The following is a 27,736-nucleotide window of genomic DNA, read 5'->3' on the forward strand; positions in this document are numbered from 1 at the left end:
GCTTTTGCTTCCTCCATTGCATTGGTATTTAAGTGATAGGCTCCATAAAACTCCCCACCAAGATCATGCTGGAATGAAAGGAGGGCTGATGGCCCCATAAATTCGGCCTTTGTTTTGGGTCCACCTGGAAATGAAAATAAGAATGTCCCTTCAACTCCTGCAGGATGCTGCTTGGAATGGTAAGCAGACAACGTGCAGGAGCTGTTGAATGTGTCCCGTGCCGGCCAATTACACCGGTTAAAATTCAGCATATTGTGCCGAGTGCAGCCCAGATAATGGATCCAGTTCAATAATAGCTTTTGGGTCCAGGATCCGGCTGGGTCGCCCTCATTTCCTGCACTAGCAATAATCATGCATGACTAAGCGCCCAGCAGAGCCCCTTAAAGACATTATATACAGCCTGAGAGATCCCCAACTGTACAATACGAGGCTATTGCATGGCACCACTGAACCATGTAGAGAAACAAGACCAGAGTGCTTTTATAAGGTCAAGCAACTCCAATGTGACTTACAATTTGATTTCCATTTGTAGCTGGGGATCTCTCAAATCCTTACACTGTTTAGGCCTCCTTCACCATCTTCATTTAGCAATGCTTTGTTTCCCCGCTGTTCTCCCAAATATCTATGCTCCCCTCTCCCACCCCCTCAATTTACTTTGTAAATATTGTCTTTCCACCCTTAAGTTTCATTTGTGATTTTGATATCCCTTCCTCCCTCTTTCTCTGCTTGTAAAGATTTCATTTTATGGTATATTCCCTACATTTCCAGTTATTATTCTAAGTCTAACATGAATCCTCCACTACTGCCCTTCACCCACACTATCTCCTTCCGTCACTCACCAAATAGTTTTCCTTTGTTTTCTGTGCGATACTCCAGTCTCGTTGTGACAGCACACAAGGAAGACTGGCGAAAGGTCACATGCTGTATGTAGGTCAGGCACTGCAATGGAAGATAGGGCAGTGGCATGACTTCTCCTCCGCAGGCCCTGTGGTGGGAGGGGTCCAGAGCTCCAGGGGTCAGCACGGTGCACGGGCAGGAGCCCCTGGTGGATACACAGTCGTCCATGAGAGGGAGGGGTGTGCCGACTAGGATGATAACACACCACAGTCCAGAAGAATGTTTGAGAAGGTTGTTGGGGAGTAGAAAGATAGAAATGGAAAATGAGCGCGTTTGATAATGAAAGTGTGTGTTAATGAGGCAGAGCTCTATGCGTTGAGATTGGAGAATAGCAAGCCAGTTTCCTGTGGTAGGGGGAAGGGCTAGAATTATTTCTTCTTTTCACATCTGTTTATTAAAAGATGTCAATCTTATATCATAGTAGGAAAGCATTTAACAAGTTGTAAAATAATATACAGCTGGCTTCATAAGTTTACACAAGTTCGGTATTGGCATTATCAATGTGTATAATATTTCTATAATCATAGCTGTTATGTGCTCGATTGTGCCTTGCTGCAAACCATTAGCTGTAGAGTTAAACAGTCATCAAAGGACAGAAATAGAAGATAGTGCCAATCAAAACATTTATTACCGACTCTTAATGCGTCACCTTTAAGATGAGTATAATGAACAAATCTCTATTTTGTGCTAAGTATGGAAATGAATGTGTGATTATATTATATATTGGCTTCAATTACATACTTGAGAACGTTTTTTTGTACTTCACAAACCGCAACCCGTGTTGACTGTACGGAAAGTGGTGTTATGAAAAGCAGACAATTGGGAATGAAATCAAATCGAATGAAATTAATTGATAAATTGAAGATAATAAAACTAAAAAAAATGTAAGCATTGAAGAACGCCTGTACTCTAATGATTATATGAATTGTATTATAGGAACAGGGTGCTTTACAAGCACTTTGTTTTGTCTAACTGGGCACCAAGGTAGCAACTGGTATCCTGAGAATGCACCTGTGCTGGACCAATCTCTACTAAATTACCCCAATATTCGGGAACTTATAATGCGCTCGCCTCTCTCCTCCTGTGGCAACGGCGCTCAGTTATTTAATGTCGTGTCCGCCCATGTGTAACACAGGCCCTCTCAACCCTTCAGGGGCTCCTGGCCGTTAAAGGGCCCCAGTCAGCCTGTGATATATGAGACTCAGGGGCCCTCAGTCACATTTTGCAAGGGGGCCATCGTTTGCCTTACGCCGCTGCACCAGGGCCTACTGCTGAAAGCTGTCTCTGTGCTGCGGTTCGAAGCGTGCCCTGTTGCACGCTCAGCAGTCGCACGTCATCTTCTTTAACAATGTGCTACGGGAAGCACACACGCAGCCTGGGGCCAGCGTTAGAATTGTGCAGAGGCGCTAGCCGCGTGCGATGCATTTTTGCGGGCTAGAAGTGATGAAATGTGTTCAGTATAGAGGCGTTTCATATCAAAACGTGCAGGAACTAAAATAATTAGCATACGGATTTAAGGAGGTATCGGTCCGTGAAATGTGATAAGACCATATGTTGTCACCAGGTATAAATGGTCTGTAAATAACGTGTTCTACGTTTTTAATTTACTACAGGCAATGTCCTCATTGCCCTTAAACAGGATCTGATATCACGCTTTTTGCATGCCACTGACAGGCCTAGGGTCACTAAACCCGAAACCTGCAGATGCAGAGCAACACGTGCTCTTCCCACAGGACCTTGGACAGCAGCCGTTAGCGAGCGCCTCTCTCCCACAATAGGAAGGTTATTCCACGGTGGATTTAGAGTATAGCAAGAGCATTTTTAATCTGAAGAATAGCTTTCATCTGCAGAGGATGAAAGACGTCCTAGCCAGCAGAGCTGCATACCTGATGAATGCCACAGAAAATAATGGCGTGGGTGAGCTTGTCAAAATCATATCACATGTTTTTTAGGGCTCACCCTCTACAGCGGGCAACACATTTTGACCAATTAGTTTATTAAGCGACCCACATGCTGCAAGTGAATGAACTGACAATAGTAAATAGGAGCAAGGGTTGGCAAATAAATTATAAAAAAAGAGGACATCTTGCCTTCCATTCCTTCTCCTTCCCGATTAGTATCGCTTTAAGTAGTCTGAAATTTCACATCAGTTTCAGCCGCCAGTTTCCCAGTAAAGAAAACATAATTTGTTACTAGGTAAAATATTGCTAAATTCAAGAGGCTCACAGCTGCTCCTTAGTTATTGTCTCAGTTGTTAATCACATTATTGTATTCTCTCACATGAGATGCCTGGCAAGGTGTTCTGCTGTGCCGCATAATATTTGCTGATGCACAATTATGCTGATTTTCTTTAGCAAAGGTGGGTGCACAGAAAACAAAAGGGGTTCGATGGAAAAGTGGCGACTGAGCCATCAATTAGAACCCTTTTTGACGCTGCATGTCACCACGGTACAGCAATTCCAGTGTGAGCTAGCACCATGGTCATTTCTTCTCACTAGCCTCACTTTGCCTATGGATGGAATTAGCACCATACGCATGCTACTGTCGCAACTTGATGAAGAGGCGGTGTGGTGTATAGTGCATCATTTTTTCTAAGCTTGTGTTATGCCTTAGTCTGATTTGGGTGATGTTCCTCATCACACTCTGCCCATGCGTAACACAGGCCCCTGCCGCCTAAAATAACAGGAAGTGACATCACATGTCCTTTGGTCCAATGATATCCCAATACAGCAGGAAGTGGATAAAACAACTATATTTACTGTTCTCTGCTTCTCGTGCAGCTGCAATGGAGTCTAGAGCAGGGGTCTTCAAACTGGGGGGTGGGCCCCCTTAGGGAGGCCTCAAGTGATCCCGGGAGGGACGCCAGCCTTTGGCCAAAGGAAACAAATGCTGTTAACAGTGCTTTGTTTTCAGCAGACAAAAATGTAATGGGCCATCACTAACATCTTTGTCATTTCTATCCTGGCTAGGAGAAGGTGTCAAACGGGAAGGTACTCCAAATATTCTTCAGAACCTCCACCCCCATTCCTAATAATCACACTGTGGATACCTTAACATCTTAATAAGGCCTGCCTGACCATAATAGTATGTTTGGCAATCATGTATTTGATTGCATTTTTAAAACAGTAACAGAACTTAACTGCAATGTTTAAATAAGTCTGGACATATTTAAACATTCCCAGTTCAATAGAATAATAGTGAAAACTTTTGAGGGGGTGACCGATTTATTTTTATTTTTTACTAGCGGGGAACGGAATAAAAAAGTTTGAAGGCCACTGGTTTAGAGGATTCTGGTTCTGAACGTGAGGCTAGAGAGAGCCAGAGCAGGTCTTTGGAACGGGATATTTGTATACCAACGAACCATGGCGCATCAGTGTCACACACACTCGCACACTCACTCACTCTCGGCATATCACAATACAAGTATATGTGGCTATTAACATTTTGGCGGTTTGAACATAGCTTGTTGATGCTCACTTTAATAAATGTCAGTGCCAATGGCTGTTGAGCTAACTCTTTCCACCCTAAGTAAGGAACGGTTCGTCTTAGTAACACTTCTTTTGACATAGCTCTGCAGAACCAGGTCAGGCCTGCTGCCATGTTGCAGACATGTGGTATGTTAGTGGGAGTGCAAGCTATGTTCTCTATAGTGCCACATGCAGCACTGTAAAACCAAACCTGCATCTGGTCTGGAATGAAAGCGTCTGGAAAGCCATGGTTCCCCGGTGCTCCACAAGCGCTAATTAACTATACCAGCCATGACAACAACAGTGCATGGGATTTCCACTGCCAAGTAGCACACAGAGCGGGCCACCAGCATTGAGAGTACATTCACGACCCCTGCCCCTTCCCCCCCAAGGGCACTCAGGCCCATCATTGCTGGAACACAGAGTAACCTGCTCGAGGCAGCAAGTCTATTTATTTTTCTCCAATAAGATGTATTCATTTTATCAGTAGGCACTAGTCATTTTGTTTTAGTCGATAGTTATGTTGTATCTTAGGGAAAAAATAACCTTATGCTCAAAGCTATTAATGAGTGCTGGCCAGCTGAGGTCGATTGCAAGCTTGAGTTTACATAACTTTTGCCTCTTCTTTCGGCACGTACCAGTACAGGCGAATTAAAGTTGCGTTAATCCAGCAGAATTCCCAAAGGATCGTCAGGGACCCATTAATAACCCCGGCCCGCAATGGCAGAGCGTTGTGAGTCTTTATAAAACGTTGTCCTCTGGGAGGAGTAAAAAGTCACTCCCTCAACTCACATCCATCAAGTGCAAAACATTCACTCTGGTCCACTCTAAAGGACCACTCACAATCAGTTGCGTATTGGCACAAGATCTCGTTGTAGATGGATTGATAGCTGAAGTTTATTAAAAAATATAGTATATTTAATCAAAAGACAATTAAATAAAAAGACCTTTTGATCAGAAAAGATCACAATAAAACATTTGTATTACATTCAATATGTTAAAACCAATTTATCATCAACATACCACAATTTATACACAAGAGTTTTTTATATAGAACAATAATAGACAATAACATTTGTCATTGATTGCCACTATCAAGACAGAAAGTTAGACCACCTCAGTTGTGTACTTTTACAAATCATCAATGTCTACAATCATTTTATATATAAACACATTTGTGGCTATTTTGAGAGCGTCGACACGTTTCGAAGGACTAATCAAATAATGCCTTTTTTTTCAAGACTGTAAACTTTTTTCCAACTCCCGTTCTTTAAAATCTATGAACATAAACAAATATATATTTTTCAAAATAAAATACAATACGATAATATCATTCCACTCTGCAATGCATCAGTGTTTCTGATATCAAATTCTCAATCGGCTAACACCTTCCATAAACCTACTCCTACAACTAATAGGAGTGTTCTTGACCGTTGTGAGTGCCATGCATTGTATTGTTATAGTAAACTTCATTTCAGTTCATAATATGTTGTACTACAGATGCTGTGAATTGTAACACACAGACTGATTTACCCTCCCCCTGTCTCCTAATCCTCAGCTGTGATAGCTTACTAACAACTGGTATTCACGTATTCACCTTGTTGTGTGAAACTTAGTTGAAAATAATAAAATAGAGGAATAGTACTGTAAATGTAAATTGATATGTAAATTGATACTTGTATAGCGCACTACTCACCCTCAAGGGTCTCAAGGCGCTTGTAGGAATACCGCTGTGGAACCCATCCTGGCTTTCCCTGTGAGGCGTCCACTCCTGGGCACCCCAAGGTGGAGGCCAGGCATCCTTAGCGTTGTGGAGATTAAGCAAGCTATTGCCCAGAGTTGCAGAGTGGGACTCCATGATTGGAATAGGCACCGAGGCGAAAATTATCAGGTCCGTGGAATTTCTGAGCCCAAGACCCACCGAGGCGGGGAATTGAACCCTGGTCCCGGGCTAGACCTCTGCATCAGGGTCTGCCGCTCTAATCATTGAGCCACACTTCTCCACTGACACATAAGAATGGAATAGTATTTTGACAATCCGTTCGACACTTAAAGAGATAAAGATATTTAAGGATACAGGAAGTCTAAATTAATTTACATTTAATTTGCTACACTGAGTTCACCTGAGTCTAGTAATATGTTCATTCTATGGGCCATAATACTTAAGGGGTTGTACCATGAGCACTGTGGCTGGAAGCAACCAATCTGGAACGCCTGCCAGCGTAAACTCCCAGTTACCAGGAGCCTGGCCCAGCATTGCTGGTTGTGGCTTAGGCTGATTTGCTTCAGAGTATCTTCTCCAAATCAGACTCTGCCCACCCCCAGCCAGTCCCATAGACCGGCTGGGTATTACACAGCTGGTGTTGCAAGGGCATACACTGCCCACAAATAACCAGTGTCTTACTAGTCTACTGCATGCGAGTGAGATAAGCTGAGAGCACGAGAGGGTCTTAATGAGACCTACCTTGTGTGTGTCCATGTGTGTGTGTCCGTGTGTTTGTCCATGTGTGTGGCTCTAAACAAACCACATCCTATGTTAGGAAAAGGGACAAAGAGACAACACAGTAGTGTCAGCCATGTTAGGTGGAGGTGAGAGAGCAGTCGACTACGTCACTCTTCTTACCTGCACGGTTGGAAAGTAATTACTTTGTGTGATCCCTTTGCTAGTAGACATTGCCAACCAGTAGAAGAAAAATACCCTCGTGCAGCCAGAGAGCATTTTTCTCCGATAAGGACCTATATGTTTTCAAATACTTTATTCGTTGATGCTTTTTGCAAGGTGCCCACATGGCTATGAGGCAGTATCATAGTGGTATATGTGCTGGAAAGCAGAGCAGGAGGAATTGGACTAGTTATCTTCAGAGGTCCTTGGACAGATGTTATTGGAGAGCGTCGCCTGAAAGGAACAGGTGATTTTTCAAGCCTTTCTGAACTTTAGGTGGTATGACTCTATTAGAAGAAACGGTGGAAGTCAGTTCTAGAGTGTGTAGACATTGGTTTTGAAGAATTTCCCAAAATATTAATAACAGGTTCATTTACAGAAAGTTCAGTGAAATCGACATGAAATGTCTGGTTGGAAGAGGGAACTCCGGAGCTATCGTCTGATGCAGATCATTGGGAGGTTTGTATGTTAAAATAAGGCTTAGACGTTTGCTCGCTCTTTCATTGGCGCCAATGCAGGAATCGTGTTGCTGCTGAAATGTATTCAGTGTACTTAAAGCCAAATATTAGGTGTGCTGCAAACCTGTGCATCATTTGAAGGTTTGATATGGAATTTGATGTCAGTTCCACATGGGCGATATTGACATGATCGCTGCATTTACTAGTATTGATCTCAGTGGTAGAATGAGTACTGGGGGAAATAGACAGCAATATAGTCAAGCGGTAAAAGGCACACCTTTTGAAGTATTAAAATGGAATTCAAACTTTAAATCACCACCAGAGTGGACTCCCAGGTTGTAAACCTTCAGTACGAGATGAGGAAAAACACCCAATAAATGTGGGAAGCTAAACAGGAGTGATGAAGGGTTCATGGGGCCCAAGATAGCTGTCTAGTGGTGAGGAATCTAGGAAGGATTGCAAGATGATCGTTTTCCAAAGACATTCAGTAAGCTCCAGGATGGCATTGGTCATACTCGTTTAAACTGACCTTTATTTGTGATTTGTGGGTGATTGGTTGGTTAGTGCTTGCCAATTCTAGCATTGCCGTAGAACTGATGCTGGCAGAGGATGATATGCAAAAGGCAAGCATCACCTGGTCAGTGAAGCAGCAGAATAGGTGGAAACGACTTGCGTATCGAGGCAGAAATGTTCATTTATTTGTCTGTAAGAAATGTTACCTGCATTCAGACTGCCAGTGCTTATAATCACTGCAGAATAGTCAAGTAAGGTCCGACTTCCAAGGCTTCTGTCATTAGCCGCTGAGCAGCCTATCACAATAGTCTAAACAAAGTGGCTCATTCTGATTGTTGAAAGGACAGCCAGTGAGTTTTTTTGACATAGCATAGCGTATGAAATTGTCTGCCTTCTGCCTAATCAAAACTGGTCTATTTGTTTTTCCCATCCTAATTGGCTGCTCGGCAGTCAGTTAGAATAACTAGGTCTACTAACACATTTCTTGACTGCGTTGCCATTCAGGAAGAGAAGGGTTATCCTGCAGTGAGATACTGGCAATCCTACAATGATCTGTGTTCCACTGTGTGAATTCACCCTACTTGGTGACACCACAACTCTGTGCATGGATGTGGAAAATAAACCTGAAAATGGTGGGGAAACAGGGACACATTTTACAGTGTCAGATGCCTCACAGCATCCATTAGAACCTCTGCTGCCCAGCAGTATCACTCCTCTGACCAGCAGCTTGCACCTGCCCTTGATAGACCTCCATCTTGAAATCAATCCTACGCACACTGATCCTAAAGCACACTCAGCTTCACATTGCAGCAGGAGGCCTGGAGCAGGGGATCAGATACACTGAGTCGGATGAGAAAGAGAGACTTCAATCACAAACCTTGCAACCAGAGTAGAAGTAATGTGTGTTAAGCAGGGCACTGACCTTGTGAATCTCTCTGGATTTTTCTCCACGTAAGCCAGTCAGGACCATCATGCATGAGGAACTTTTCCTCTATCTCTGCCTCCACAAACTTCCAACTAAGGCTGCCGATGCCACTCTGAAAAGAAGGTTATTGGCATTTTGCCCTCAATAAAAGTATTATATAAGGTTAGTCAAAGTTCTGGCAATTAAAATTTAAAGGTCCAAAATGATTCTCTTTCCAATCAATCATCCCTTACCCACCTGAAGAGCCACTACAATTCCTTCAACATCTGATAAAAACATTTCTCATACTCCTTTGTTTTTATGGATCAATTGCACCTGTCTGAATACCAGCTTAGAATGCAAATGACAGAGAGAAAAATCCAATCAATTTCTACCACCATAGAAACCCAAACCACTGCGATAGATTACAGCGACTGTCACTGTTTCTGTGCCATGTAATGATTTTGTGTATTGCAACATGAGACTCACTGATCTTGGACTCTGAATCTGGTTCCTGACTATGCCAACCTGGCTCTTCAAAGTCTGTTTCTTGTGCTCTTGTGAGTCACTTTGAAGATTTTTTTACGGGTGCCTATCTCATTAAAGTTGTCTGACATTGCCCAACTTCTACCTCTAATTTGTTTCATTCTACTGCCTAGGGACATATGTCCAAACTTCCACTGGTGGGACCAAAGTGTATAGCCATGCTAACAATATTACATCAACAGATCCCTTCCCATGATTCCAGGGGACTTGATGCAACGTCAGCAGGACAGTTAATACAAAAGAAATGTACTTGTATCCCTAACTGAATCCTGAGACAGAGAACTTCATTCTATCTGGATTTAAATCTCCCAGTCTACTAAAAACTTTGAGAAAAAGGCACCCAGAAGGCCGAAAGTGCCATCGGTGAATAGAAACAACTGCTGAACTTCTTGCTCGTCTTCCATTATTCCCTGGATTGTCGCTCGCCACATTTCCCTCATTCATTGTCCCACACTCCTAAAAACAAAAAGTCCCGGCAGAGTGCTCCGATCCTTCATTAGTGACATAGTGAGCTCATTTTATGCCCATCCAATGTAACCGAGAGAAGGCATTTTCTTTTATGTTTGCAATATCTCCCATATAAGCTTTTCCTACAAAGTCCAGTGGCAAATGCAACAGGACATTGCCTCATCTGAAGGGCTTCCACAATTCACAATACACAACTGTGTGAAAGCCAACCATCAAGACAACAAAAATGGGTATAACATTGAGATTCACTGACAAAACCTCTGATTCTTAAATGTGACTCTTGAGAAAATATTAGTATCTACAGTAGTTTTCAATGTACTCACGGTATGAGTCAGGGGTACACGCGGGTGGATGGCGTCCACCCACTTTTTTCACAGGGTGAACGCCGTCCACCCTGCCAAGAATTTGGGCTGCACTGAACAATGAGCTGAACTCGTCCCGATGTAACTACCAAACACCGGGACACTTTCAGCAGCACCTGCACGTTGTCTGCTTTCCATCTGCAACAAGCAGCAAAGTGGAGGCGGGGACGGGGCTTTCTTATTTTACACTCCTGCAGGGCCCATAACAAAGGCCGAATTTGAGGGGTCATCAGGCCTCCTTTTGGGAGTCTCTTGGCTGGGAGCAGTCAGGAGCCTCACACCTGATGCAAATGCAGCAGAGGGGAAACAAACGTTAGCACTTCACACCTACTTAAGAGAGGCAGCTTTTTCACTTTGTTCAGTCCCTGTTTAGGAGATATACATGCACTGTAAGAATATCAGATGTGCTGTTCTTTCCCAGTATGAACACAAAGCAAATTGCATTTATTTAGAGCTTACTTCCCCTGAGAAGGCGTTGAAATAATTTAAGTACCACTATTTTTTCTTGTATAGCCTTACTCCTTCTAATGCAGGGGGTCAGAGCGCTTTACATCAACAAGTGCATATTACATGTACAATAAATTATATAAGTTTGTAAATTAATGTACAGTATGTGTTTCTTAAAACTGGGGGATTGCAAGGTGTAGAAGTCACATATCATCTTCCATAGCTCACTGTGCTATTATCCTTGCAATGCGCTCAAACGTACACGATAGACCTGCTAAACATATATGTGAGGGCTTTAGATCTGTTGTCACTTCTTGTGATGCAACTTCCTGTAAAGTCGTTGCTTGTGATGTCACTTTCTATGATGTAAATTCCTGTGATGCCATGTGTGATGTCGTGCCCCGTATGTCGTGCGCCGTGATGTCGCGCTGCATGATGTTATGCGCCGTGAAGTAGCGCGCCATGATGTCACTTGCATACTACCATACTAGGTCAGTCCCCCCACTTCTTTTTTTAGGACTTGTGCCCTGATTGTATTATATTTCTTGCAGTGTTAATCCTACTACATGGCCCTGCCTGTCCACAACTGCCCTGGTCCTCAAGCTACAGTCTTCCTGAAAAATTAATGACCAGCTGTAGTATCAGCGTTCCAGAGTACTAAAATAGTATGGATCCTTCTTTCATTGATAGTGCTAGGTTGCCATTCGCAAGTTGATGCATTGGCCTCTCCCGCTGTATGACTGCTGCATTCCACTGTCAAAGAGTGCGGAACCGCATATATTTTTATGGGGAGGTCAAAAGATGAGGGTGCCTTCATACGACTCAAGCATTTTGCTTCTTCATTTAGAAAAAACAGCCTTGGAATGGAGGCCTTCCTGTTAGGTGTATCTATATGAACCATTTCAGACAGCCTTATGTGGTGAAGCCGCATAACATGTTCCTGTTCCATTGACGCAATGACAGCCCTGGGGCAGGTCAGGCTCAGAGAGAACCTGATGCTGTTCTTCTCGATGCCTGGCATAAGACACAGTCTAAAATGTTATTTTATTTATTTTCATATATATTTTGCTTGAGGTTCTAAAGAACAAACAGGTGTTTAGAAATATGAGGTGCAATGTAATAAGGCAGTGTCTCGCCACATTCCCACTGCAAGTAAATGAAGACGGCTCCCTCTCTTGCTTTATATTAAGGTGAGCTAAGCCCGCACTGTAGAGAGAGACCCGCACTCAGTAAGGCAGTGACGGGAGACACACAAACCCCTCTTGGTCTACAAAGGTAAGAGCCTTCTTACCCTCCTTGCTTAACACGCAGAGACCACTCCTTGTGCTAGAGCAGTGAAGAAAGGTTCTCCCCTCTCTGTGCAACTTGAGCAGATGCCTATCACCCTCCCAGCCTGAGGAGGGAGAAGCCCCTTCTGAAGAGAAAAAACTGTGCTTTAAGAAAATACCCCTCACCTAGCAAGTGTAATAGGGAAGAGACCGCTCGCCTTACTGTTGTAGTAATGGTGGAAACATCTTATTCTCTCAGTGTACTAGGAAAGAGACTACTTATCCTCACAGAGGAAAGAGGAAAACCCAAAGAGAGCCCAGACCATTCCGGGTACTAACGAGAGGAAGTTTGCCCGCCCATTATAGGCAGAGGGGGCGCATCTACAGTGAGTGGGGGGGGGGGGCAGATATCCCCCTCCGCTTCTCGCTCAATGCCTACTGTCACTGCTTTCTTCTTCCCTCTCTTTTTCCTCCAAATCCCCAGCTCGCTAAAAGTCTTCCCTTCTTTTTCTCTCACTTTCTCTCATTCTCCTTCTGTTTCTCTTCCCGGCTCTCAAGTGCATCTCACTTGTCCACTCTACTTGGTTTTGAAAGCCTGCTCCGTTTTTCAATTTCTCGCCCGTTTTCCCATTCAATGTCACTTCCCGCCAAGCTTCACTTTCACGCCTTCCTCTCACCGAAGGACTCTCGGGTTGTCCTCTCCAGGTTCTGCTGTCTTGCGCTTCCCCTCCACGCTCCATCCTCGCTCGCGCAGCCCCTCCCCTTCGACGCAAACATGGCACCCACACAGCGCGAGGCAGGATGCGTCCATTGTGCGATCCGAGCTCGCGATGGAAGCAGCCAAGAGGCAGCCCTGGAAATAAGAGAGGGAGCGGGAGAGATTGGAAAATTGTAGACTCCACCGGCCCGGCTAGGGGGAGGGTCCTTTTGTGATGAAATGTTGCATAAATAATGCCGGTGGGGGTCTAAATTCACCGTTTCCATGGAGACCTTTGTGCCTGGCTGAACTCCATTCTGCTCGGCTCCAAGACTGCAGCCACTGTGCCGTGGTATCCTCAATCAATATCGCTGGACGGGCTGTAGCCGAGGATCGCTGGCTGCTGCAGCCGCCTTCTTCCCCTTAATACATTTCCTCCCCACGCTGGCTGTTTCCTTGTCGCTGTCTCTCGAGCCGTAGGCGGCTGTGGATTTTTGAGCTTCGTTGGTGCTCGTGAGGAGGAGCCCTCGCGGCAGTGCACCGTCCTCCCCTGGCTCCACCAGGGTTGCTTTTTTCAGACTTGTGGGTGAAGTGTCACCGGAGCCCTTGCTTGTGCCGGCTGCCTGCTGCAGAGGTAACATATAACCTGCTAGTGATGCTGGACTGTCTGCAGTGATACGGGACTCAGGGCGTCTTTCATCATGCTGGTAAAGTTTGTGGCGCTCTCCACACATTGCTATTGCATGTGTGTGGCCATGAAGAGGGAGTGTTAGAACCGCCCCTCACAGCGCTCGCAGAAGATGTCTGTGCTTAATCCCCAAGTACGTAAAAGGATGCCTTTATGTCTATGAAAAAAGTGAAAAAAAGATGAGATAAGGACTTTGCTCCCACTATGGTCTCGGATATGTTAAACATGTTGCGTGGGCCCACTTATTCGCAGCGATAGAGTGTTTGCATGTTTCAAGCTTTGGTGTAAGCCATGTCTGATTTTCTTAATGTTTGGTGATGGGACATTAGCAAATGTGATCGGCGTGGGAAGTCACTCTCTGCTTAGTTCGTTAAAGGCTGTTCAGAGCTGAGCTCTTCGAAAAATCAATAATGTCGAGGGGGGGGGGGGGGCTACAGGCCGGGTCAGAGCTCGGATTGCCATTAATTTAGTGAAAGCAAATTAATAATATATGTGCCTTTAACAAGTTGGTGTTTGTGGACCACAGGCCATTTTTGAACAAGTGTGCACTTGAAGATGTCTTCCGCACCAGTAAAGAGCTTTTTAGAACGGTTCACGGATGCTATGATTTTCTGACACTAAACTGTGTTAGTTTCGTTGAAAATGAAACGTGTGTTTCTCATATATTTGCTAAAGTCATGCTATACAATCGCAGACAGACGATCGTCCCAAATAGATGGTTCACAACTCATGTGTAATGCAAATTATGAGACCCTGGCTGTGGCCGAAGTGGAAAGTGTGTTACATTTATCACACCAGATATAGTATGCGACCGCACCAAAATCCTCAGCAAATACGCACTCGAACCACAAGTCTCATTATCTACCAGAGGTCTTCCGGCAGCACAATATGATGGGACTGACATGCTAAACTCTAGCTGTGAAAATGCAGGGGGTGCAGTGCCTGTCACACACACTTCCTAATTGCAATATGTGCGGTAACAAGAGCTCCCACACACAGTACCTACCAGGGTCAGGGCGTAGGCACGCACTCCTAGAGTTTTCCCAGAGCCACTATAGGGTAACCCATGCGAATAATTGTAACCAGGTGAAATTATCCACATAGTGGAGTGGTTGTCAATAGTAAATAGTGCAACTGACTGTACAGGGTGCTTCATTGTTTCCTCGTTGGGCAGAAAGTTGCAATGAAGCCTTGTGCTTGCATAGTTATCCCCTGGTTACAAAAAGGCATCTTTGTATCTGCCTCCAAGTGATTGATGGTTAATGCAGGCAGCTTTTATTTGGTTTTTTTGTGACCTGCAAGGTGCACTTGTGTAAATCACGTTTTATTTTCTGATTGAAGACATTGAATGGCGTGGGAGTAGTTGACTGATATCAATGAAGACTTGATAATAGTTGAAATAGAGTATCCGCAGTCATCTTTCACACAAGAATTATTGACAATCAAGAGCCTGTGTGAAATGACGTTTCACATGACTGAAAATAGAAATCCTGTGGACCCCTTTGAGATACCGTTTTGTGCGTTTGTCAACATGTATAACAGCTATGAATTGGGAAATGCATACATCAGGCCAAATGCTATCTGGAACCATCAGTTAATGAATGAACAAGAAAACTCCTAAGTTACAGCTGGAGGTAAATAAGTATGAACCCTGGTGGTGTACGAGCCAGCAAGTGTCTCCATAAACAATACACAAGAAGCTTTCAATAAACCTGGACAATTACAACCGTTCTCCAGAGGGAGCGCGTCAGCTCCTCTTGGAGCCAGTTAACCCTTAGCTGTCCGTGCCTGCACTACACCGCCACTTCATTGGGTACTGTACAGTACAGTGCAAATAAACGGAGTGTTAGTGGCAAGCAGCACCTTTGTGATAAAGAGCATTGTTCACCTGGTGTGCATGGTTCCATTGCCTTCCGTGCACGCCTGGCTATACGTGCAGTGTGGTTATTTAAGTGGGCGCGCGGCACGCACTGCACGAACCGTCAGTGGGGATTCCAGACAGCAGTTATTGAGCCGCGTCGTGGGCGTTCCTCTTTCAAACATATTGCACTTTGTGGGTTGCCTTTATAGTACCGTACACATTCATGTGTCCAGAGGGGTGGCATCGAAGGGTTTGTGCATTTTCAGCAAAAAACATTCAATTTCAATGCTTCACTATTAGCCAGCGACTGGCAGACCTTTACCAGTGCTCATTTGGAAAAAGTATAATGCTATGCTGACCTCAAAAGAGAAGAAAGTTTTAATAATCAACAGATTTGAGTTATTGCACCTGTCATTATGACATGTCCTGCTCACATGAAACCTGTCGCCTTGTAGCACAGGGCAACCACCCGGTCTCCTTTCCTTTACACATTTTTTCTGATCATTTATGGTATTTTACTGCAGAGGGGTGCTTGCGCCATCCTGACGTGAAGTCAGTTGTGTGCCAAACCAAAGACTCGGTGACTTTAAACTGATGTCTCGTCACGATTCATATTTCTGATAATGCCCTCTGTCTATATAAGAGCATCGTGACGCCCCTGGCAATCTGGTTAGAGTTGTAGGAAACCACTTTAGTGAATCATGTTCACTGAGGAGTGTCGAGCAGGCTGCATCTCCAATAAATCCTTGGCCCCTCTGCTGAGACTGACCACTAGGTGCCAAATGAACCTCCAAACAAGCACTGAACAGTCGTGTCAAGCTGTTTAGCACACACCTTTCTGCCTCCGTCCATTGTTAGGACTGGTGTGAACTGCGTATAAAATAAACACCTTGACATCCTTCCCACCCAACCTACACACCTAGAAATCTAAGTGTCGTGACGTGACGTGTCCGCGTATGCGGGGCCTGCGCGTAAACGCTGCAGAACGCTGGGAACATTTGAGGAACCTTGCTCTCTCGTTCGTAACTCTACAATAGACATGGTTCACTGTTGGAGACCAAAGATTTTTTCATATGATTGTGCAAGTTGAGTTTGCTTTACTTTAATATAGTATAACCACACTTTGAACATACATCAGTCAAATACAGGACATTGTATACACACATGAACAAAGACAATTATGCTTCTTAATTATTTCTTGTGATCCCTGTGTATTTCTTTACCCAAGTGTCTCAAAATCATTTTTTCAAGCAGAGTCCACTATTAGAGTAGTTCAAAAAAGGACAAAATACAGCCCCGCAAGACACATTGTGGGCCTATGTATGACCTTAGGGTGCTCCGTAAACAATCCACGAATGTAAAATATTGTTTTGTTGCGGCCCTCTTACTCCGTGCCTCTTCATGAAAACGCACAAGGATTTACATAGTGGATAAAATCCACCTTCAAAAACCAAACATATATCTAATTCAATTACATTAGGACTAAATCTGTATACATAAATACATTCAAGTGGCACTCTGGTGGTGTCCTAACCCTCACAACACATATGTTAGTGGTCACCACTGCATCATATAATGCCCAAAGTGTTTAAAAACAAGAGGTATGCCTTATTGCTATGTTACATGCAAGTACCATGCTTTTCATCCTCTAAGCCACACTGCTGGTTTATGAATAGGGGTGCCTGAATCTTTACTACAACTTCAGCACACCCAAAAAGTGTGTAGGTGAGAAAACTGTGAGTTTTCACCTTAGCGAACACGCATTGTCTCCACGAGAGAAAGGCCTTCTTCAGCATCACGCTATTCTCAAGGCTATAAATAATACACAATTGCATCACTAGTCTAAAACAATACAGACCCTAGTGACCAAGCCAGGCCCTTAGTGCCTAGAGTCGTACCTAAAGGAAATAAATCTCCCTTCCTTGCCTCTCAGTCACGGTGCTGCGTTGCTTCGTCTGGTTTACCGGGCGCCATGCCGGTTTTTAAAAAGTGACAACCTAGCACTACTTCCGTGCCGTAATAGGCGCACCTGATTGGCCACACTTCTGTTTTTTAGTTAGCTCTCCTTATTGGTCCCTCGTGTTGTGTGTTTTGATTCGCTTTCCTTTGCTGCACTAGAGTAAGTGTAGCGCTGCACTTTCACAGCACCATCTTGAGGGAGACTGAATTGTGCTATGAACAATATACCTTCTACTTATATTAACCTTTCGGAAAGTTCTTGCTATCGTTACAGGCATGTGCCTGTGTGTTTATAGGATGAATCATTTTTATCAAACCTACAAAGTAGTGGAGGAAAAAAATAAAAAACAGTATAATATAGGTGCCATTGGCCAATCGACTGTTCCATGAATTAAACATTATTTTACAGTGTACATTTCTTCGCAACCGTAGGTCATTTTCTATCATTCTAAACATCTACATTGACATTTTTATTGAACGAAGCAATGAAGAAATTAATAACACTCATTCACCGTTAATCTTCTGTATATCAATGTCATCTTTTTGTACTTGAACCCCTCATTGTGATTAGGCAAAATCAAACGCTTATTATCTGCTTATTAAGGTCATCATTTCATTGTGTTGATTGAGGCCCTTTCTTACAGTGTCAAGTTTCTCAATACACTTTGCTTCACAATGTGCTAAACTGTGTTCAATGGACCCTCCCCTGTAATGTGGAGGTATCACTGCTAGCACTGTCCACGTTGCATCGTCAACCGGGTGTTGCATAATTTTGAGGAATGAAGGAGAGCTCTGACTGGGGATTTCTCCTAATTTACCTCAAGTGCGCTGCACCATAGATGAAAGGGGTAAACGCCAGTGGCTCTTGTTATCTGACTGCTGTGTGTGCAAGCGCTCTGACGCTTTTGGGTCAAGTTTTTGCCATATAAAACTGTAAAAAAACAAAAGGCTAGAGACCATTAAGTACACTGGGCATCGGGGAAACTGGCAGGACAAATGGACCTGCCAGGGATGTATGACGTTACAACGCACACTATTACAACGCATGCACTTACAACGCATTTTTTACAACGCATAATCCATTACAACGCATGACATTACAACGCATGACACTACAACGCATTTTTTAAAAATACCTTTACAACGCACTACCATTACAACGCATACTACCTTTACAACGCATACCATTACAACGCATAATATTAAATTACAATTAAGGTAAGTATTAGATAGTATAGGGGTAAAAATTACTATTCTAACTCCAGGGGGTGCAACAGTAGGGTAAGTGTTGGATAGTGTAGGGGTAAAAATTACTATTCTAACTCCAGGGGGTGCAACAGTAGGGAAAGTGTTGGATAGTATAGGGGTACAAATTACTATTCTAACTCCAGGGGGTGCATCAGTAGGGTAAGTGTTGGATAGTATAGGGGTAAAAATTACTATTCTAACTCCAGGGGGTGCATCAGTAGGGTAAGTGTTGGATAGTATAGGGGTAAAAATTACTATTCTAACTCCAGGGGGTGCATCAGTAGGGTAAGTGTTGGATAGTATAGGGGTAAAAATTACTATTCTAACTCCAGGGGGTGCATCAGTAGGGTAAGTGTTGGATAGTATAGGGGTAAAAATTACTATTCTAACTCCAGGGGGTGCATCAGTAGGGTAAGTGTTGGATAGTATAGGGGTAAAAATTACTATTCTAACTCCAGGGGGTGCATCAGTAGGGTAAGTGTTGGATAGTATAGGGGTAAAAATTACTATTCTAACTCCAGGGGGTGCATCAGTAGTGTAAGTGTTGGATAGTATAGGGGTAAAAATTACTATTCTAACTCCAGGGGGTGCATCAGTAGTGTAAGTGTTGGATAGTATAGGGGTAAAAATTACTATTCTAACTCCAGGGGGTGCATCAGTAGTGTAAGTGTTGGATAGTATAGGGGTAAAAATTACTATTCTAACTCCAGGGGGTGCATCAGTAGTGTAAGTGTTGGATAGTATAGGGGTAAAAATTACTATTCTAACTCCAGGGGGTGCATCAGTAGGGTAAGTGTTGGATAGTATAGTGTAATATTATGCGTTGTAATGGTATGCGTTGTAATGGTAGTATGCGTTGTAATGGAATGCGTTGTAAAGGTAGTTTTTAAAAATGCGTTGTAGTGTCCTGCGTTGTAATATCATGCGTTGTAATGGATTATGCGTTGTAAAAAATGCGTTGTAATGGTAGTGCGTTGTAAAAGTTGCGTTGTAAAGGTTGTTCCCCACCTGCCAGTATACACCTATCGCGTCACATACCCTGTGTGATCATCACCACTCATCCTTAACACCTTTGCAAGAAAACCCTCATCTGACCCATCGCAGGGTTAACATGAAGACCTAAAAGCAGGATTCCTCAAAGGAATATGACAAGGGGACAGAATAAGTGAACAAGATTGTCTGGCCACCAAGCTGGGGACCAAGGAGGAGAAAGATTTCCCAACATAATCACCTCTGTTTTACTCGAGTTTAACTTTAAGCAATGAGTGCTCATAAAGTGGCTTAAGGACAGCATACAGTTGTAAAGTTTTAATGAGTGATTGATGTCCTTATCCACTGTCGAGATCACCAGCTGGGTGTCGTCGGCATAAGATGTTGGAATCAGATTGAAGCTTCTTATCAGTGGTGCTAATTCCGCCACATAGATATTAAAGAGTGTAGGGCTCATTGATGAGCGCTGCGGAACACCACATGGGAAAGAAAAAGGTGCCGACTTAAATTTGCCCACGTGAACTGATTGAGTCCTCTCTGATAAGAACGATGTCAACAGGGCAAGGGCTTTACCTCCTATCCCAATTTCTTTTAAACGATGAACCAGAAGAGAATGATCCACTGTATCAAATGCAGCGGATAGGTCCAGCAGCACCAAGGCTGCTGACCCACCGCTGTCCAGCGAAGAGCGGATTTCTTCTGTAGTCTTAGTCAAAGCTGACTCCGTACTATGGTTCACTCTAAAGCCAAACTGGCTGTGGTCTAAAATGTGATTAGTTGCGATAAAAGTAGCAAGTTCCGCATTCATGATCTTCTCAATTATCTTGGCCGGGAGTGGGATTCTCGAAATAGGTCGGTAGTTAGCTGTCTCCGATGCTGCCAGATTACTTTTTTTTAGAAGAGGCAAAATACAAGCCTGCTTCCATGTAGAGGGAAAAGATCCTTGTTCTATCATCTGATTACATATTTTAGAAAGATGGGGACCATTAAGATTGCTAATATTTTGTAGAATTTTGGGAGGACAGGTATCTTCCGGAGAGCCTGACTTAATCATGGAGATTAATTTAGTGATTTACGTCGGGGAGGTCAGGGGAAAGTTAAACAAAGAGGTATATTCACTAATATTTTGTACAGTCTTTTTACCATCTGAGGTTGAATGAGTGAACTGATCATAAATTTGGTCTACCTTAGATCTAAAGGAGAGAGCTAAAGCATCACAGAATTCTTTTTTTTTTTTTTTTTTGAAACCGTTTATTACAAGACTCAAAAAATATACAAATATGGGCCTACAACCTTCCGGCCGGCCGCTAGCAATAAAAGGAGCATACGATATACATTTATAAAACACATGGTGCTGCGGCCGAGCATCGTTGCGAGCCACACTATCCAGACCCCACTATACGGTTCCATTTTAAACTTAAAGAACAACAAATACAAACAAACCCACAAGGCAATCCTCAATCGGAAATAGCAACACGTGCTCCCCTAGAGGGGGGATCCTAGCCATCCATAGGAATCTCAAGAGGGGGGGGAGAGATCAGAACTAGGGCTGGGTACACCTAATGCCCAGGTACCGGGGGGATGAGTTGGCTAAGGGGACGGGGCCGGCGACGGATCGGGCAATAACGGTGGAGCACAGATTCCCCCGCGGTAGGCGTTCCAGGGGCCCCATACTTTCACCCATGTCGCAGGCTTACCTCTCGCCACATACACCACCTTTTCCCGAAACATGCACCAATCCATATGTTCCTTCCAGGCCGAGACAGTCGGGGTCCTCTGGGATCCCCACAGTTGGGCAATATCACGCTTGGCAACCATATACCCCAGAGTCACCCACCACGTCTGCGGCACCGAGTAATCGGTAGGCTCCCACACATTCAACAGGCATCTCCTCGCTTCGGGCAACAGCGCCACATGCGTGACCACTCGCAGCACCTCATGCACACCACGCCAGAACCCCTCCACCTCCGGGCACTCCCACAAGATATGCAGAAAAGTCCCCAGCGCACCACACCCACGCCCACACAAACCGTCCTCAGCATAGCCCATACGCAGGAGCTTTGGCCCCGTCAGGTAGACCCTGTGGAGTATCTTGAGCTGGACGAAACGAAGGCGAGCCGGTATGGCCACCTCTTTCGGGGAGGCCACCGCGGAGATCCAGTCCTCGTCGTCCAGCTCCAGCCCATCGGCTACCCAAGCCTCACGAAGGGCAGTCAACAAGTCTGAGCGGTCGTTGATCAGTTTTTTGTAGATCAGTGAGATCGTGCTGTCAGGGACGTGTCCATCCAGCACTCTATCCTTCAGGGGGGAACACTCCGGGATGGAGGCAACGTCCGGAAAGACGGAGCCCAGCGCATGCCGGACCTGCAAATACCGAAAGTACTCGCTGCCCTGCAACTGAAATTCCGTCTGCAGCATCTCGAACGTTTTAAATCCTCCCCTCGTCCAGAGATCCCCCACTTTGCTAATGCCTATTAAATCCCACTTCTCAAAGCCCTTCGAGGTCCACAAGGAGCCCAACCGCTCAGATGCGTATAGTGGTGACGCCCGGGTCAAACGGTCCTTCCACCCCATTGCAGCATTGGCCGCGTGCCACACTCGCACCATGACACGCGTGGGGCCCGTTAGGCGAGCGTCGGGCGCGCTAGAGTAGAGCGCTCGATTATGGTCACCACCTGGAAGTAGCATCCTATCCATTTCAAACGCCGGGTTTAAGGCGGGCCCATATAGGCCCTGATTAATCGCAGCTAGCTGGGAGGCCCAATAATACCGTTTAATATCCGGGAGGGCAATCCCCCCCGTCATACCAGGGGAGCGTCAGCTTAGCCAGGGCAATACGTGGCCTCCCGTCCCAGAACAGGCGGCGCTGCAAACTCTCCACTTCGCGGAAGTAGCGCGCTGGGACGAGGTCCATAGTGTTCTGCAACGCGTATAGGAAACGCGGCAGCGACATCATTTTAAACAATGCCGCCCGGCCGAGCGGCGAAAGCGGCAAACGCCGCCAGCGCGCGACATCCTCTTTCAGACGCTGGAGGGGGGGAAGCAAGTTCCGATCATACCGAGCCTCCGGGTCCAGAGTAATGAAGACACCCAGGTACCTAAATCCCTGCGGGGCGACCTGGATCGGACAGCCCCGCGGGAGGATAGGAGCCTCCCCAGAGAGAACATACACACACGATTTAGCCCAGTTGATGACCAGACCGGAGTTACGACCGAATGAATGCAAAACATCAACCAGTACTATGAGTGATTTACGTGGGGAAGCTAGGTACAAGAGGATGTCATCAGCGTATAGGGATACGCGGTCTTCATACTCAGGGGTCCAGCGGAGACCACGGATGGAAGGCTCCCACCGCAGCCACTCCGCCAGGGGCTCCAAGGCAAGTGCAAAGAGGAGCGGCGATAAGGGGCAGCCCTGCCGTGTGCCCCGGCCCAGCTCGAACGGAGCCGACACTCTTCCGTTCACCACCACCTGCGCCAATGGGCCCGAATACAGCAATTTGACCCAACTGATGAACCCTGGGCCAAATCCAAACTTCGCAAGCATCGCCCAGATATATGGCCACTCAAGCGCGTCAAACGCCATGGTGGCGTCCAAGGACGCCAAAATGGCCGGCTCCCGTATGAACGGGGCACGTGCGAGCACACCGTGCAAACGCCGCAGATTAAGGGCTGTGCTGCGATGGGGAATAAAGCCAGATTGGTCCTGATGAACCAAATCGCCCACCACGCCGACCAGCCGATTGGCCAGTACCTTGGCGAGAATCTTGGGCTCCGCATTCAGTAGCGAAATGGGCCGATAGGATGTAACCCGGTCCCGAGGTCTCCCTTCCTTGTGGATGACCACGATTGTAGCCAGACGCTGGTCCGGCGGGAGGGAGCCCACCGAGTGTGCCGCCAGGAACATAGCCCGGAGGTGGGGTGCCAGCGTATCCGGCCGCAACTTGTACAACTCGATAGGGAGACCATTCGGACCCATGGCCTTGCCGGAAGCGACCGAGCGTATGGCGAGGGCGATCTCGTCGGAGGTGGGAGCGGCGTCCAACGACACCCTGTCCTCCCCGGAAAGGGACGGCAGCGCGATATCACTGAGCAGGGCACGGGAATCCTCTTCCGAGCAGGGAGACACCGGGGAATACACCCCATGGAAATAATCCGCGAAGCAGGAGACAATTTCGTCTGGCTCAGTTACACACACACCATCCGTTTTCTCAATCAGCGGGACCACACGATTCGCTCTCTCTTTTTTGTCCAACCACGCTATAAGTTTACCAGCCTTATCACCCACATCATACAGTCGCCCCTGTTGCTCTCTACTGAGGCCCCTGGCCGCCTCCGTGACGAGGGCCCTGTAGGCCGCTTGCTTGAGTTGGAGGACATGTAATGCAGCATCCGTCACCCCACCTTCTAATTTCCCCTCCAACTCGGTTATTTCAGCCTCCATCCGGGTCACCTCCTCCCGCTCGCGCCTCCGGGCGTGGGAAATAAGGGATAGGGCCTCCCCTCGGAGTACTGTCTTGAAGGCCTCCCATAGCGGTACGGCCGAAGGCACAGACCCCACATTCTCATCAAAATATCGCTGAAGGGATTTAATCAATTCAGCGCGAATGGTGGGGTCGCGCAGGTACCAAGGATTGATTGGGACCACCCTACCCTCACCCCTCGGAAAGACATCAAAGTGCAGTAGGAGCGGGGAGTGGTCCGAAATACCCCGTGGCAAATGGCGCACCTCTCCCACCCTCCCAACATAGGCCGCCGGGACAAGGACATAGTCTAGTCGTGAGAGACTACCATGGGCTCCCGAGTGGAAAGTGTACTGCAGCTGCGTGGGGTGTTTTAAACGCCAGCAGTCCACTAATCCAAATGTATCCAAGAGGCCGGGTAGCCACGCCTGTGCCCGGGGGAGGTCCCTAGGGGGGTGACGATCCAAAGACCCAGATACCACCGCATTAAAATCCCCCCCCACAACTAAAAGCCCCCCCGGAAGGCCAAGGAGAAGGCGCCCAAGGTCCGCAAAGGTGGTCGACTGCAGCCCCGGTGGGATGTATACTGACACAAAGACAACCACTTTGCCCTCCAGTCTTCCCACCAAGACCGTATAACGTCCCCTGTCATCGTGGAGCACCTCATCAATCTCCAACGGGAGCGAGTTCTTCACCATGATGCCCACACCCCGTGAGCCGGACGTGAAGCCCGAGTGAGCCACCAGGCGATAGCCACGCCGATTCATGGCGCAGAAGGAGTTGCCAATGAGGTGTGTCTCCTGCAGAAAGACTACATCGGGCGAGATTCGCTTCAAAAACTGCAGGACCACACCCCGTTTGATCCTGTCCCCCAGTCCATTCACATTCCAAGACAACAAAGTTAGTTCCCTACCCCCCATCATATACAGAAGCCATCATTCGTCCCCCGGAGAGCACTTTAGAACTAACACAATAATACGTTTGCCTTGTGATAAAAACGAACAACCCCCCCATCCCTACCCACCCACCCCAACAGAACTCCCCCCTCCCTGCACCCCTGCATGAGCCCAAACAGCCCCCCCAACGTGCAGTGTGCCTGTCGCCCCATATATAGTTAGACTAACTAAACCCCCTAGAGGAGGAGGGAGAACCCCCAATAGACCCAACACAACCTCCATAGGAGGGGAACTTACAAAAACTGACCCAGAATCAAAAGTGGCATCATTTTCGTCCAGAGTGAGGCCCAATATTAGACCCTCAGTCCTGATCCAGCGTGCCGTCTCCCCCCGCCGCCCCCCCCCCCCGATCACGATCCCCGGGCAGAGTATCCAGCCAGTCCCCGGCCGCTTCGGGACGATCAAAGAAGTGCGTGCGACCATCCACCTCCACACGCAGCTTGGCCGGGAAAAGCATGGCGTATTTGAGGTTTAGGTCCCGAAGACGGCGTTTGACGCCTAGGAAGCTCAGTCTCTGCTTCTGGACCGCTGGGGTGAAATCAGGATAAAAATGAACCTCCATATTGTCAAGCTTGACCGGTCCATGCAGTCTGGAGGTTTGCAGGATAGCGTCTCTATCCCGAAAATTGAAAATCCGGGCGATGAGAGGTCTCGGAGGGGCTCCGACCTTCGGCCTTCCCCCGGGAACCCTGTGGTCCCTCTCCACAGCGAAGAATTTGCTCAGCCCCCGTGGCTGGAGATGGGTAGCAATCAGGTCCTCCACAAAGAGATCCGCCGCCGCCTCCTCGCGTCCCTCGGGCACCCCGATAATGCGGACGTTGTTCCTCCGTGCCCGACTCTCGGAGTCCTCCAGGCGTCGATCCATAAGCGCAGTCGCCTGACTAAGCCGGCGCACCTCTGTTTGCAAGGCCGCCACCTCTGTCGTTAGGCCCGATGCGGTGTGGGCCAAAGACTCTACTCGGTCGTTGGTTTTGGAAAGATCGGCCCTCACCAGGCCAACATCCACGAGGACCGAGTCAATCTTCTGCGCCAGTGTATCAAACCGCTGGCCCACCGAGGCCTTCATCTCGGCAATGGCGCCCATAACATCTCGCAGAGTCAGATCTGCGGGCAGGTCTGGGGCATCAGGAGGGCTCTCAGGGGACTTGCGCGGTCCATCGGGAGATCCCTTCTGGAGGGTATAGCGGTCCATACTGTTGGCCTGATGGACGGCGCCACGCCGGGTCGATTTGGTCTTTGCCCGGTCTCCATCTTGTTTCGTGGCCATGGCCACCAGTCTCCCAGTCGCACCAGCCACGTCGTGTAGGGCAGGAAAGCAGGGCCACGAGCTCCGGGGGGGCCCCCTCAGAGCAGCGGGGTGGATCACAGCCTGCAGGCAGGCAGGGTCTCCCAGCAAGGCCACACCACACCAACACCAAGGGCTCCGCGACCCAACCTCGCAGAGACGACAAGGTGGTGCGAAAGCGAAAGTGCGGGGTACGCGAGTCCCCAGGCCCTGCCTGCCGCTGTTGTTCACTTTGTCACTGGATCACCCCACAGCGCAAATCCGGGGTCCGGCGAGGGGAAGGCCGCACACCTCGATCGGTGCTCACTCCGGTGTCCGAGGTCCGATTCGGAAGCGGGAAACGGGTGCCACCTCAGCTCAGGTTCACCAACATAGTCCCCTCATCCAGGGCAGGATAATTTCAGGATAATCGTAGGAGGTTGCGGAGGTCCTCGGGAGCCTCGCACCTACGCGGCCATCTTGGTTGCGCGCTAGGCTCCTCCTCCCTCCATCACAGAATTCTTGATTAAAATTGGTAGAATCATCTTTTTTTATTGTGGTTAAGTTTATCACGGTACGAAATAATTCTTTACTTGACCCACTGGCCTTTTCTATCCTTGTTGTGTAGTAGAGAGATTTCTCTCCAATCAACTTTAAAAAAAAATCTGAGACCATAGATTTGTATCTGTTTTGTTCTACAAGTTCATCATTTTTACGCCAGATCCTTTCTTGCCTCCTGCATACCTGTTTGTCTATCCTTAAGGCTTCTGAGAACCAAGGGGCAGAAGGTGATTTCCTATTTTTATTAATCCGCATACTAGGGGCTAGTCTCGTAAAATTGGTCTCAAGCCTGAAGGTATATTTTTTGGCTGCGATTTCTACATCATTCTCTACCTCCTGTTTGCTTTTTACAAGCTCATTGACCAGAGTAGTATAGTCGATTTTTTTGCCAGGGCCTGCCTATAATCTTTGAGTTCTCATTATTTAGGTTATTAATACGTGGAAGCTTGTATTTAAAAAGGATGGCTTGATGGTCCGACCATATTAACAGGAGAGTAGTTACATTAGACATGGCCGGGTTATTAGTGAACAGGCCATCAAGGGTATGACCTGCCGTATGTGTAGCACCCTGGATCAACTGACTGAGGCCATATTCTGATGTTAAATCTAGTATTTCCTCAGTGTCTTTGTCATCCGTTGTTTCTGGGTGGAAGTTCATATCCCCTCGAATTGTAAAAAATTTAAAGTGGAGACTGAGCTCTAGCAAGGAATGGAAATTAACTAGAAAGTCAGATCTAGGGCCTGGAGGACGATATAGCAGGAGACCTTTAAAAGAATCTTGAACAGAGGAAGTGATTTTAAAAAGTAGGGCATTGAGCAAACAATCTCAATGATCTGACTATCATCACCCATGGGTTGGTGATGCCTCCTTCCCACCTTGCTGGCAGCACGAGGCACCGGTTCCCTCGGCCTCTTCCCAACCGTGGCTGTCTCTCATCTACAATGGGTCACAAACAATTAGCTGACTTGCAGATTCAGAGCGCTGCCTAGCCCGCTGCAGCCGTGCAGCATTTAGCCTTGGCTACCCCCAATGGGTGTCCATGCAGGGTGTCTCTCT

General features: G+C 46.7%; 1 protein-coding gene across 12 annotated transcripts in view; it reads left to right on the plus strand.

The window, feature by feature from the left end:
• CTNND2 (catenin delta 2) overlaps positions 1–27,736 on the plus strand; it is a 3,222,299-nt gene that overhangs the window by 800,527 nt on the left and 2,394,036 nt on the right. The window contains exon 1 of one of the 12 annotated variants that reach the window (XM_085606764.1): positions 12,803–13,510. The exons of 10 other annotated variants lie outside the window; for them this stretch is intronic. In XM_085606764.1, coding sequence (XP_085462890.1) covers positions 13,490–13,510 — 21 coding nt within the window. In that variant the 5' untranslated portion in view covers positions 12,803–13,489. Of the gene's footprint in view, positions 1–12,802; positions 13,511–27,736 lie in introns of those variants that run through there. One more of the 12 variants, XM_085606766.1, reaches the window with a different exon arrangement.

Source organism: Triturus cristatus, chromosome 5_2, assembly GCF_964204655.1.
Source record: "Triturus cristatus chromosome 5_2, aTriCri1.1, whole genome shotgun sequence".
Taxonomy (NCBI): Eukaryota; Metazoa; Chordata; class Amphibia; order Caudata; family Salamandridae; genus Triturus; species Triturus cristatus.